Source organism: Sapajus apella, unplaced genomic scaffold (genome assembly GCF_009761245.1).
Source record: "Sapajus apella isolate SASKATOON/1434 unplaced genomic scaffold, GSC_monkey_1.0 scaffold262, whole genome shotgun sequence".
NCBI lineage: Eukaryota > Metazoa > Chordata > Mammalia > Primates > Cebidae > Sapajus > Sapajus apella.
This window is the reverse complement of record NW_022437202.1, coordinates 264012-277028: the sequence shown is the minus strand read 5'-3', so window position 1 is coordinate 277028 and position 13017 is coordinate 264012. Positions and strand designations below refer to the sequence as shown.

The following is a 13017-nucleotide window of genomic DNA, read 5'->3' as shown; positions in this document are numbered from 1 at the left end:
TGAAGAAAAGTTTTTCTTTATAGAGGAATTCTAACTAATAAATGTAAAAAAAAAATTGAATTAGAAAAATTACAATTTTACAACCTCTGAAGAAATGGGTACATTTGGCAAAAATGATGAGTGACCGAATGTATCAGATTAAAAGCAAACGGGTAAGTTTACATGGAGGGATTCAACTATCAAGTATTAAACCCATTGGTCAATCTTAGCATCAAAAACATTATCTGCTTCCTGATGTGTGGCATAAAGTGCTGGGATTACAGGCATGAGCCACCGTGCCTGGCCCAGATGTGAATTTTTAAAAAATTAAGACACATGCCCAAATTAAAATATGGATTTCAGGTCCTCAATGAAAAAGAAAACAAATGTAAGAAGCATACGTATATATTTAGGGAAATATAATATGAACTTGATATTAGATGATAACCAGGAATTATTTTGTTAAATGTGATAATGATATTGTGATTCTGTAAGGAAATATCCTTCTGCAAAGAAATGCATAATGAAGTTGAAAGTTACATATTTGGGGTTTGCTTTAAAACGTTTCGCAGGAAAAATGGACATAGATGAAACAAGTATTTCATGTATTGTTAATCGTGAACGATAGGTATATGAGGGTTTATACTCTTCTTTCGACTTCTGCATAGGCTTAAAATAGTACTTACTTTTGAAAAAGACATTCCGTTGTGTTCTTAGCTAATATTTAAAAATAACTTTTTCATATATTTGTCACAAAACTTCTGTCCGTTTCTACCTAGATTTTCAGCGCGCGCAAACTCCTAGAAGGCTGAGCCGCGAGGAGGAGGGCGGAGAGTCTGAGGGCACGCGTAGACCAGAGAGTTGGCGCCTTTCCTAGAACGTCACCGGAAATGGCATTGGCGGACTAGGAAGTGGATCTGCCGTACGTTTTTGTGTCTCGTCGGCCGGAAGGTCGGTGGCTTGGGCGGACGTGAGTCGCGATCTGCAGCTGAGCGGAGAGGAGCCCGGCGCCGCCGCCCCGTCACCTAAACGCGGGCCCAGGGGTTGCAGGCAGGGGCGGGGCTTTGGGCCAGATTCGAGGGGGGGTCCGCTGCAGTTTCCGGCCTCGAAGCCAATCCCCAAAATGAGCTTTTCCGGCGTATTTGCCTCACCTCCTACCCTCCTCTTGTTCCCAGCGGCCCCTGAGCCATTCTTTTTATTCTTCTCCACAGCGTGCATTCGTATAATCAGTCAGCAAATTTTTAATCCAGCACATACTGTTGCAAGTGCTGCGTTAGGCGTTGAGAATAGAACAGGGAACAAAACGACAAAAATTCCTGCCCTCACGGAGCCTAAGAGCCTACGTTTTGGCGAGGGCAGAACGACTGTAAACGTTTGTTTGTTTGTTTTTTAGGGAGCCTCGTTCTGTCCCTCGAGCTGGAGTGCAATGGCGCGATCTCGGCTCACGGCCACCTCCGCCTCCCGGGTTGACGCGATTCTCCTGTCTCAGCCTCCCGAGTAGCTGGGACTACAGGCGAGCGCCACCACGCACAGCTAATTTTCGTATTTTTAATAGAGCCTGGGTTTCACCGTGTTAGCCAGGCTGGTCTCTATCTCCTGACGTCGTGATCCGCCCGCCTTGGCCACCCAAAGTAATGGGATTACAGGCGTGAGCCACAGCGCCCCGACCCACACTGTATATATTAATAAGTAATTTATGCACCATATTGGAAAGTGATAAAGTGCAACAGAGGAAAAGAAGGAGTCATGTAAAGCAAGGTAAGGCACATCAGAATTGTAGGGAGGGGATAGGTTGCAATTTTAAATCAGGCACTTAGAGTGGACCTCCTTGGCCAGATGTCATATAAGAGAACACTTGAAGGAGGCAAGATTATTAGCCATGGAGAGCGCTTGAGGTGAAGGGAGCAGCCAATGGAAAGGCCCTAAGATAGGGAAGAAGGAAGGTCGCTGTGGCTGGAGAAGATTGAGGGAGCGGGGCTGTTGAGAATCGCACATGCTGTAGACTTGTATGCCACGCTTAAGACTTGAACTTTTCTTTAGAGTGAGCAGGAGAGGAAGTTAAAAGTAACGTGCACTTTGAATAGGTCCTTGTATACCTCTGTAACGACTTCAGCTTTTATTATGAGTAAGGTTGAGCCACTGGAGAGTTTTGAGCAGAGATGCAATGATCCAACTCAAGTTGTAAACGGACCACTCAGATTGCTCTATTGAGAAGGACTGGAGGAAGGCCAAGATTGAAGAAAGGAGACCAGTTAGAAAGCTACTGCAGTAATGGGAAGAAGGGGAGGTAGCAGGTGATGGTGGCTCAGACAAGGGTGGTAGCAGTAGAGATTGTATTCTGGATATGTTCACATTTTCAGTTTCTCTTCCTGCCTCAGGTTCTCAGTTGACTACCTTTTTTTTTTTAATGTGGTAACAGTCCTATCTTTCCCCTTCACCAAATATGCAGGAAAACAAGATGTTTGATCATAACTGGTCTAGTGTTGCTAATGAACCCCAAATCCAGGGCAGTGTTTGACACGTTAAGCCAAACAAAAGCTGTCCTGTGGCTCAAGAAGAGCCCTTTGGCTGGCATCACCAAAACGTATGTTCTCCAAAGGAGTCTGACATCTGGAGCCACTTCACAACTTGTTTGAGAACTCGATCTGACCTGTAGGAAGATACTGGGGCAGCGGTGGAAGACTGTTAAAGAAACCTGGGCAAAAAGATGCAGGAGGTAAGAAGAGGAGGGTCTGTGATAAATCACAAGGAGGAAGAAGGAGATGTGAATCCAAGAAAGAAAGAAAGCAGTGCAAGTAGTGGTGGGTCCGACTCTAGATACTGTTGAAGATCTCCCAGATATTCTTTTTCCTGCTTGAGCTGGTGATCATTAAAGCTTTGTAGTTGTAGAGGGTAATTGGATGCCATTTCTAGTTTTCATAAGGTGTTAGGAACTGAGTCCATGATTTTTTCCCCTCTTTCGGTATTTCTGGGAGACAGTTTCCATGGATAGAACTATATGGTTACTTGCATCTTCCTATCTCTTTTTCTCACCTTCATAACTTCCCTGAATTCATTCTGTGCCTTGCAATAGGCTGTGCTGTTGAATGAGAGTTCAGGACCACCAAGCCGGCTGCTCTGGACCCCCCAAGATACCCAGCTCCCTCAGAAAAGAGGTGAGGTACACAGGAGATTGTGGCAGGAGTCATGGCAGCTGAGAATGGAGTAAGGACACAGAATGGAAAATGGAAAAGGACACAGAATGGAAAATCAGAGCCCAAAAATCTGATCATTACTGAGCATTTATAAAAAGTCTTTTGTTTCTATACTAGGCTTGGATAGATATCTAGCAGAACTAAATAATCCGTTTTTGCTGGTATCTTAAATTTTGAAAAATATCAAAAATTTATAAAAGATTCTACAAAGCAGTTTATCAAAGAAATTCAATGCAGTCAGACATTTACTATGTATATAACTTGGGATATATGGTAAATAGCATACATATTTATACATAATATTTTACACTTATAAAACTTGTGGTATAATTCAGTAATTCATACCCAACCATAATTTTGCCAACATGTAAACTTTGAATATATACAATTTTACTTCTGCAGACCTTTTTGGAGCTCTGATACTTTTCAATGATGTGTAGATACCTCTGAAACATAAAGCAGTGACAAAAGAAGGAGCAGTAGTTTTCTCATTGAAGCTTTGTGCTCTTTGGTGACATATGTGAGGAAGAAAAGTGGTTAAGATTTGTATAGGCCGGGCGCGGTGGCTCAAGCCTGTAATCCCAGCACTTTGGGAGGCCGAGGCGGGTGGATCACGAGGTCAAGAGATCAAGACCATCCTGGTCAACACGGTGAAACCCCGTCTCTACTAAAAATACAAAAAATTAGCTGGGCATGGTGGCGCATGCCTGTAATCCCAGCTGCTCAGGAGGCTGAGGCAGGAGAATTGCCTGAACCCAGGAGGCGGAGGTTGCGGTGAGCCGAGATCGCGCCATTGCACTCCAGCCTGGGTAACAAGAGTGAAACTCCGTCCCAAAAAAAAAAAAAAAAAGATTTGTATAAAAGCTGCTAGTGGGCCAGGTGCTATGGCTGACGCCTGTAATCCTAACACTTTGAGTGGCTGAGGTGGTTGGATCGCTTGAGGTCAGCAGTTCAAGATCAGCCTGGCCAGTATAGTGAAACCCCATCTCTACTAAAAATGTAAAAATTAGCCAGGCATGGTGGCACACGCCTGTAACCCCAGCTACTCAGGATGCTGAGGCAGAAGAACCACTTGAACACAGAGGTGGAGGTTACAGCGAGCCAAGATCGTGCAACTGCACTCCAGCCTGGGCAACGGAGTGAGACTCTGTCTAAAAACAAACAAACAAAAAATGCTGCTGTTGGAGGTGCAACCTAGGAAATGGTATATAGCAATTCAGGAGTCATAAAATCAGTCCCAGAAAGGCATAGACTTTTGGACAGATGAGTAGGCACATTCCAAAGTAAGCTTTTTAGTATATGTTACCTGCAACAAGAAAAATAAAATATATTTCTAGATACAATGTTGAGACCTCCATAGGAGGAATCCTGAAATGTCTACTGTACAAGGTATCATAAATGAGAATTAATATATAACGTAACTTTTTTATAAATTTAGAAACAGAAAATAGTAGCTATTGCTCAACTCAGATGCCTGAGTCTCCCAGTCCTCTTTTTCTCAAAAGGTGTTAAAATCTCCTGTGGTAGATTTTCAGAATCAGAAAATCTACAGCCACATATCATGTAATACAGTACAAATGTATTAATCTCATCCCACAAAATATCTGTATATTGCTTTAACAAAAAGTTTTATGTTGTTTTTTCATGTAACCTCTTTGCTAAATTCATTTTTAACTTAAGAGGAATAACTGACCTTTCAATTTCTAAAGCTAAAAGTAAAGCTTACGAATCACTATGAGTGACAGACTTTCCCAGTTGTGAAGGAGATATGGTAAAAACCAGGAGCAACGTAGATGGAGAGGAATTGGAGTCATATAGCAGTATGCTTCTGTCACAGTGTCTATAAGGGTACATTTAAGACGTGCATTTCATTATATATAAATTTTACCTGAACAAAGAAGGTAAACAAATATAAACTTCCAGTTAGTGATATACATTAAGTGTTTAGGGACAAAGTGTACTGATGCTTGCAATTTACTTTGAAATGATTCAAAAAATAAAATACGTTAATGAACAGATAGAGGAATAGATAAATGGATAAGTATGTGATAACGCAAATATTGCAGAACGTAAATTGTAGAATGTGAGTTGTTGGTATATGGATATTTACTATATAATTTTTTGACTTTTCTATATACTTGAAAATATTCATAATAAAATAAATAATGGTTGAAAACATCCAATAGAGAGCTTTAATTGTGTTAATGTTATAAAGAAAAGAACTGTTATGTAACATTAATATGACACAAACCTGTGTTCTTTGAGTTGTGTGCTATCCAGGTGAGTTTAGACTTTTTGAGACAAACAGTTATAAAGGAACTTGGAGCTTTTAGGCAAGACAGTGGAAAAAACCGTATGGAGCCAACACAATTGAGATGTAGCCTTCGTCTTGGTCAGAAGCTGCAAGTAGCTGAAATGAAACAAGAGTCTTCTTGGGCAATTTCAGTGAAAAAAATCAGCTTGGTTCTAAAATCAGGTTTTGGTAAAAATGGAATGATAGTCTTGGAGGTCTAAAGCCAAAGGGTGATCCTTAAATCTTATCAATAGATTACTTTGACCCTGCTGGTGATTAATAGCAGAAAGCAGTTATTCAGATTCGGACTTGGGGATGTGTTGATAAACTATCAAGAAAAATAGGCACCTTAAACATTGAAGCTGCAGAAAGATTGTGCGAGCCTGCAAAAAATAAACTAAGGCCCTATTAATTAGTAATACGAAACCACTTCTTACCCAATCGTATGGATTATACCTGAACACTTGGACATTCTTCCTAAAGTTTCTTTTGCATTTTAAAATGCTGTGTGTGCTATACTATATTGGTGTAGGGATGACAGCTTAGTACTAGGGAATTAGGAAAAACATGCAAAATCAGAGAAAGAATGATTCTTCTCATAAGAATAAGGGGAAAAAAATATAACAAACTAGCTGGAGGTGGACCAGCTATTAAGTTACCTGAAGAAATAAGCTTTGGTCCTATCTCTGGATGCTTGTGATCAACACATCCCGACACACACACACACACACACACACACACAAACTTTTTCACCCTCCTTCTACTCCCAAGTATTTTGGAGGAAATGACTTCAGTATTCAAAAACAGGAAGAAAAGTTATCCAAAACCTGGGAGTCACTGATTTGGGCCTTTTTACCAGACCTGCCTGGGGAGGGGGAAAGGTTATTCCAGGACAAAGACCACAGGAAAACAGAGGAGGTGAGAGAGGAGGAGAGTACACTTCTAAGAGTTGTCTTGGCTACTGTTCCAGGGCCTGATGCCCAACACTGGAAGCTGAGACTAGAAAAATAATGAAGAGGAAGGATGCTGTAAGGCAGTAGCCTGAAGCCCTAGGTTAGAACTGCATAAGCTTCTACCTTTGAGAAAGAGAAGATGAATGCAGGAGATTTCATTAATACTGTGCTAAATTGACTCTTGGCTTGTTTATCTTCCCTCAGCTCTATCGCCCGCTGAATATCCTGCCTTCACTAAAGATGGAAGCCAAGGAAAACTGCCGCAAGCATATATCACACTGATGAACCAGGCCCAGGTGAGCTGAGGCCCCTTTCCTTCTCCCTGAAAATACATCACTACCCCCAAAATATGGCCTTATTTTCACTGCATTCTCTGGCTGTGCAACTCCTAAGTCAAGGTTCTCTCTCTCTCATAAGGAACATTTTGTTGCATGATAAACCACTTGTGGGTTTTCTCTTTCATGATTTTTTGCTATCAAAACCCATGCTTCCTTTCATCTCATTTGTACATATTGGGCAAACGGTAACAGACTTTCACTTCTATAAACGTCCTCCTTGCAAATTCCTTTCTTTTGCCTCTGTTTCCTTCAGGATAGCAGGAGCATATTATTTCAGGAATCAGTCACATTTGAGGATGTAGCTGTGAACTTCACTGACAGGGAGTGGCAATGTCTGACCTACGCTCAGAGGCATCTCTATAAGGATGTGATGTTGGAAAATTACGGGAACATGGTATCAGTTGGTAAGGACTTTCCCTTCACTTGACTTGATGCTTTCTATCTTCTTTTTTTTTTTTTAATTTAATTGCTTTATTTATTGATGTATATGAGGTCTCATATGGAAAGTCAGAGTCCTTATATTTTATCGTGAGGATCTTACCCAAAAATTAGAGTTTTTAGTCACCTCTGTTACATAGTAAGATAATTTTTTGGCTAACATAGTTGCTGTTTTCTGATTCAGAATGAGACTCTGCCTGGGTGAAAAGAAGATGCTTAGCTTCTGTGTGCCCTGGGTTTTTGCTTCCTCATGCCTCTCATTGTTTTATCACATGTTCTGTATTCTGCCCCCAGTCATGAACTGCCTTCTAGGTACCTAAGATTGGTAGTCTTCCTGTATAGACTCCTATTCTCCTTAAAAAAAAAAAAAAAAAAAAAAAAAACAGGGAAGTACACCCAAATGACTATTTCCCAGAACCTTCTCTTTCCCTTTGAATGTGACTTTTCTGAAAAAGTCCCTAAACATGTTCTTTTACATGTTACAAAACCCCTGAAAAGCCCTTTTCTCTACGTAAGTTAACATTTCTTTCCTGTTTCCATATGCAAACAGAAGGATCAGGGGTAAGCATTAAGTTATATGTTACTCTACACACTTATTTCTTCTCTTCAACCAGGATTTCTATTTCCTAAACCTCCTTTAATCTCTCATCTGGAGCGAGGAGTGGAGCCCTGTGTGCAGGATCCACAAGATAGGGAGTCCCTCAGCTGCTCCTGCCTGGGTGAGTAATAGAGAAGCTTTCAGTCCCTTCTGATCTTCCATGTGACAATGGTTATGGAACATTCTCAATGGTGGACTGTTCGGCCCAAAGGGCCCAGAAAGGAAACCCATTTAGGAAACTTAAGAAAACTGAAACAGTGACAAACTATTTGGGCAATTATTCTGTCATTGTTTAATTGGTTCTTTGCAACCTATTTAATAGATTTTGCAATTTGGCCCTCAGAAAAAGCTCAGAAGCCAGGCACAGTGGCTCACGCCTATAATCCCAGCACTTTGGGAGGCTGAGATGGACAGATTATCTGAGGTCAGGAGTTTGAGACCAGCCTGACCAACATGGTGAAACCCATCTCTACTACAAATACAAAAATAGCTGGGCTCATGCCTGTAATCCCAGCTACTTGGGAGGTCTGAGGCAGGAGAATCATTTGTATCCTGGAGACAGAGGTTGCAGTGAGCCAGAATCACTGCACTCCAACCTGGCGGACAGAGCGAGATTCTATCTCAAAAAAAAAAAAAAACGCTCAGAATATTTATCACCCTTCTGTGTATCAGTTACTCCAGTGCTTATAAATTGAAACAGGTGAGAGGCATTCTAGGCAGAAGGAATAACATGTGAGAAAGTATTGAGGAATAAAAGAATATGAACTGCGAATTGTTCAGTATGAGTAGCACAAAGGACGTAGAATAGCTCTGGGGAGATTCATAAGCAGTAGAAAGGGGCAAGGTCATGATATGACTTCTGTTTTTCGGGAGTGTTCTTAAGGAATTTAAACTACAAAACTGAACTTATAGTAACAGCTAATTTTGATTAAAATACTTCGGTGTGGCATGTGCTTTACATAAATCAACTCATATAATCATCATAGATAGTCTAGAGTTCATTTTATAGATAAACCAACTGAGGCAAAGGAGAAGTGAAGTCATCCTCCCATGTTCACACAGCTATTAAGAGTTATGAAGTGTCAGAACTAGGATTTGAACCCAGGCAGTCTCACTCTGGAACTAGGGGTCTTGACCATATGCTTTACTTTCTTCCTGTCTAGTTAAATAAAGAGTGCCATTGAAGTATTTTAAGCTAAAAAGTGACATGATTAGACTTGATTTTCAGAAAGAATAACCTGGAAGCAGTGTGGAGGATGGATTAGAAGGGAGTCAGACTAAAGGATGTTTGAGGGAATAGCACTTAGTAAGTGAGAATGCACTGGCAGTGGAAATGAAGAGGAAGAGATAGAGTTCAGAGATAATATTAATAAGATATGTGGACTCCTTGGTTGCCAGGAATAGGAATTAACCCAAGCTAGCTTAAGCAGAAAAACGTGAGTTTATTTATTATTCAGATGTGTCATGGGACCTAAGGGCAGGTATGTGTCAGGCTCTAGAAGAGACTGGAAACCATCAGGTCCCTCTCTCCAGCTGTATTCCCTGCTTCTTTGTGGGTCAGCTTCCTTCTTTCTGGGCAAATTGACCTCTGCTTCTCAGACCAGATGGTATCATGTTCCCTCCTCTTTACCAAATACCGTCCCACCACCACTGGTTCTCAAATTTAAGTGCTAAAGACTGAGCTACTCTTAGAGCTGGCCTTACCTACCTTCAGATCACAATTCTAAGGTCTAGGATGAGAGAATCTAGCCTGGTTTGGGTCAGTTATTGCACAGATCTAATCTGCCCCAGCCAGATCAGCTGAGTCACACAGAAATATGGCTTTCCAGTACTCTCTCTTGGGAGCAAAGCAGACAGTTCCTTGAAAAGGGACTGCATCCGCATTTCAGCACCTCCCCTGTAACTCTTCACAGGTAGAATTTGTAAAATGTTAGCTGGGTAGATATGAGGGAGATGGAGTTGAAGATAATTTCGTCTTGTGGCTTAGATGACTAGGTGTATAGCATTTACACTCACTAAACTAGGAGACTATAGAGGAGGAGAAGGTTTTTAAGGATTTTTTTTATAAAGCGTACTGATTTTTAAATACCTCAGTTGTTACCATCATTTCAGCCTTGTCTGCCGTTTGGCCACAACGTTGGTAATTTTTCCAGTGTGGAAAAGTTATTTACTCTTCAAACACCTTAAATTTTTTTTACCTCTCCCATCTGACTTATTTCCTTTCCTCTGACATTTGTATTTTCTTGTTTAAGTGTCAACTGGCAAGACATGGCCTGAGAATGAGAAGGCAAGTTCACAACAAGTGATTTTTGAAAATGGACAAGTCTACTGGGTGAAATTTAACAGTCTCCTAAAAGTTGGTTCCCAGGATCCTGAGGTTAGAGAAGCTTGTGTTCAAAATGTCAAATTAGAGAGTCCTTGGGAAACACCTAAACGGGAGAAACTGAGGGAAGAGAAAGAAGGCTCAGAGGAAGGGACCTCCAAAAAACAAAAGAACCAGAAGGTACTTAGAAAAAGCTTGAATCCAAACTCAATGCATAGTCCATGTAATAGAGTTCTTACAGCACAGAAACTCCATAAATATGCCAGTTGTGGCAAAAACTTCAGTTGGCACTCAGATCTCATTCTCCATGAGCAAATTCATTCTGGTGAGAAACCCCATGTGTGTAATGAATGTGGGAAAGCATTCAAGACCAGAAGTCAGCTTTCTATGCACCAGATAATCCACACAGGGGAGAAACCTTTTAACTGCACCCAGTGTAGGAAGGCTTTCAACAGTAGATCAGCTCTTTGCCGACATAAAACAACCCACAGTCGGGAGAAGCCTCACGAGTGCAGGGACTGTGGGAAGGCCTTCAAGACCAGGAACCGTCTCTGTATGCATCAGCTCATCCACACTGGGGAGAAGCCTTACGAATGTAACTGCTGTGGGAAGGCCTTCCAGTTTAAGTATTCCCTTACCATCCATGGCAGAATCCATACTGGAGAGAAGCCATATGAATGTGACAAGTGTGGGAAGGCCTTCAGCGGGAGTTCAGACCTCACCAAACACATAAGAATCCACACTGGGGAACGACCTTATGAATGCAGCAAGTGTGGAAGGGCCTTCAGTCGGAGCTCAGACCTAAGCAAACATAAACGAATCCATACGCGAAAGAAACATTATGGGTGCCCCCAGTGTGGAAAAGACTTCAGCATCAAGGCAGAACTCACCAAACACAGGAGGATCCACCCTGAAGAGAAGCGTTACAGGTGTGAGGGGTGTGGGAAAGCCTTTCATCATAACTGTAAGCGCAGGGCTCACGAACGAGGGCACACTGGGGAGAAACCCTATCAATGTGGGGATTGTGGGAAAACCTTCCAAGATCGGCACTGCCTTACCGTCCATCAGAGAATCCACACTGGAGAGAAACCTTACAAATGTGTAGTGTGTGGCAAAGCTTTCAATGGGAAGTCAAACTTGACCAATCATCAAAGAATTCACACTGGAGAGAAGCCTCACAAATGTGAGGTGTGTGGAATGGCCTTCCATCATAGTTCAGTCCTGAGGCAGCACAAAAGAATCCACACTGGTGAGAAGCCATACACCTGCAGTGAGTGTGGCACGTCCTTCCGTCAGGGCTCAGCTCTGATTGGACATAAGCGAGTTCATACTGGGGAGAAACCTTATGAATGTGAGGAGTGTGGAAAAGCTTTTAGAGTGAGCTCAAATCTTACTGGACATAAGAAAAGAAAACATCAAGTGTGGAGAGCCCATGAACTTGATGAGAGTAGGAAATCCCTCTCTCCAGTAACTGTTTCTCGGACCTCAGTAGTCAGTATTTTGACCACTGCCTGAGTATAACGTTGCTGGTGTTACTTTCTGTTTCTCCTACCTAAGAGCCTGGTCCTTCTGTCTCCTATATTCCTGATTTCCTGATCCTTAATTGTGAGATTCTCCAAAGACATTGTCCTTTACCTTCCTATTCAGTATGTATTTTTTCAGTGAGCACATTTACTTCCAGGAGTTTGTCAATCACTTCATAGTAATAATAAACACTTATTAGTGCTTGCTGTGTTCCAGGCACTGTTCTAAGGGATTTACACGTTTAAACTTTTTAAATCCATACAACATCCCTATGAGATCAGGAATTTGAGGCACAGACAGATTAGCAAACTTGCCCAAGATCACATAACTAGTAAATTCTGTGCAAATGACCCCCAGATGCTCGAGCTTTCCTAGGCAATTCCCATATGTTTGCACCACATCCTTCAGACATGAAGTTATACCTCAGTTCAGCACAAAACAGTTCTTTATTTATAAACACTGATCATTTTTAGCAATTTTTTTTAACATAAAGCTAGAATGATACTTCTCCATATTTTATCAGAATTGCTGAGATTCAAAGTGAAAAGGGAGTGAACAGGTTTAGAAACCACAGATAAGGGCCAGGTACAGTGGCTCCTGCCTATAATCCCAGCACTTTGGGAGGCTGAGGTAGGAGGATCACTTGAGGTCAGGAGTTCGAGACCAGCCTGGCCAACATGGCGAAACCCTGTCTCTACTAAAAAATACAAAAATTAGCTGGGCCTGATGGTGGGTGCCTGTAGTAAGTCACAAATAAGAAGAAATCAACTGTAAACTGCTCAAGTAACCATATATGGAGGAGCATGAAGCATGCTCCATCAAATTAAGTATTTGGTTATAGATACGCCGAAATTTTTCAAAGTGTTTTATTTCTTAAATATTTACATGACATGAAATCTTCCAAATTTATTAGCAAACTTTTCAGGACACTCGTTGTCTAACATCCATCCCTTTCTCTGATGGCCTCCGTATTGGATCCAAACAGATCGCTTTCAGACACCACTTCCCCAATCCATCTTCAACATAACTATTGGGTTTTTTTTGTTTGTTTTTTGTTTTTTTTTTTGGGACGGAGTTTCGCTCTTGTTACCCAGGCTGGAGTGCAATGGCGCGATCTCGGCTCACCGCAACCTCCGCCTCCTGGGTTCAGGCAGTTCTCCTGCCTCAGCCTCCTGAGTAGCTGGGCTTACAGGCACGCGCCACCATGCCCAGCTAATTTTTTGTATTTTTAGTAGAGACGGGGTTTCACCGTGTTGACCAGGATGGTCTCGATCTCTTGACCTCGTGATCCACCCGCCTCGGCCTCCCAAAGTGCTGGGATTACAGGCTTGAGCCACCGCGCCCGGCCCAACTATTGTTGTTTTAAAATAACCGCCG

The 13017-nt window shown here is 41.9% G+C and overlaps 1 protein-coding gene across 3 annotated transcripts; it reads left to right on the top strand.

Annotated features, from left to right (window-relative positions):
- The first annotated feature begins 1545 nt into the window (after positions 1-1545).
- Positions 1546-11844, top strand: ZNF311 (zinc finger protein 311). 3 transcript variants are annotated; one of them, XM_032271906.1, is made up of 7 exons: positions 1546-1737; positions 2579-2695; positions 3053-3134; positions 6624-6715; positions 7011-7161; positions 7810-7914; positions 10046-11844. In XM_032271906.1, the coding sequence occupies exons 2-7, from the start codon at positions 2687-2689 to the stop codon at positions 11629-11631; spliced, it is 2025 nt and encodes a 674-aa protein (XP_032127797.1). In that variant the 5' UTR covers positions 1546-1737; positions 2579-2686; the 3' UTR covers positions 11632-11844. The 3 variants fall into 3 exon arrangements, with proteins under 3 accessions (XP_032127797.1, XP_032127798.1, XP_032127796.1); XM_032271907.1 differs by having other exon boundaries at positions 2429-2695; positions 7035-7161; XM_032271905.1 differs by having other exon boundaries at positions 2429-2695.
- The last annotated feature ends 1173 nt before the right edge of the window (positions 11845-13017 follow it).

Coding starts and splice junctions, on each gene's coding strand:
- ZNF311 (XM_032271906.1), top strand. Junction 3,135..6,623: donor CCAGCTCCCTCAGAAAAGAG/GTGAGGTACACA, acceptor ATCTTCCCTCAG/CTCTATCGCCCGCTGAATAT. Junction 7,915..10,045: donor CCTCAGCTGCTCCTGCCTGG/GTGAGTAATAGA, acceptor TTCTTGTTTAAG/TGTCAACTGGCAAGACATGG.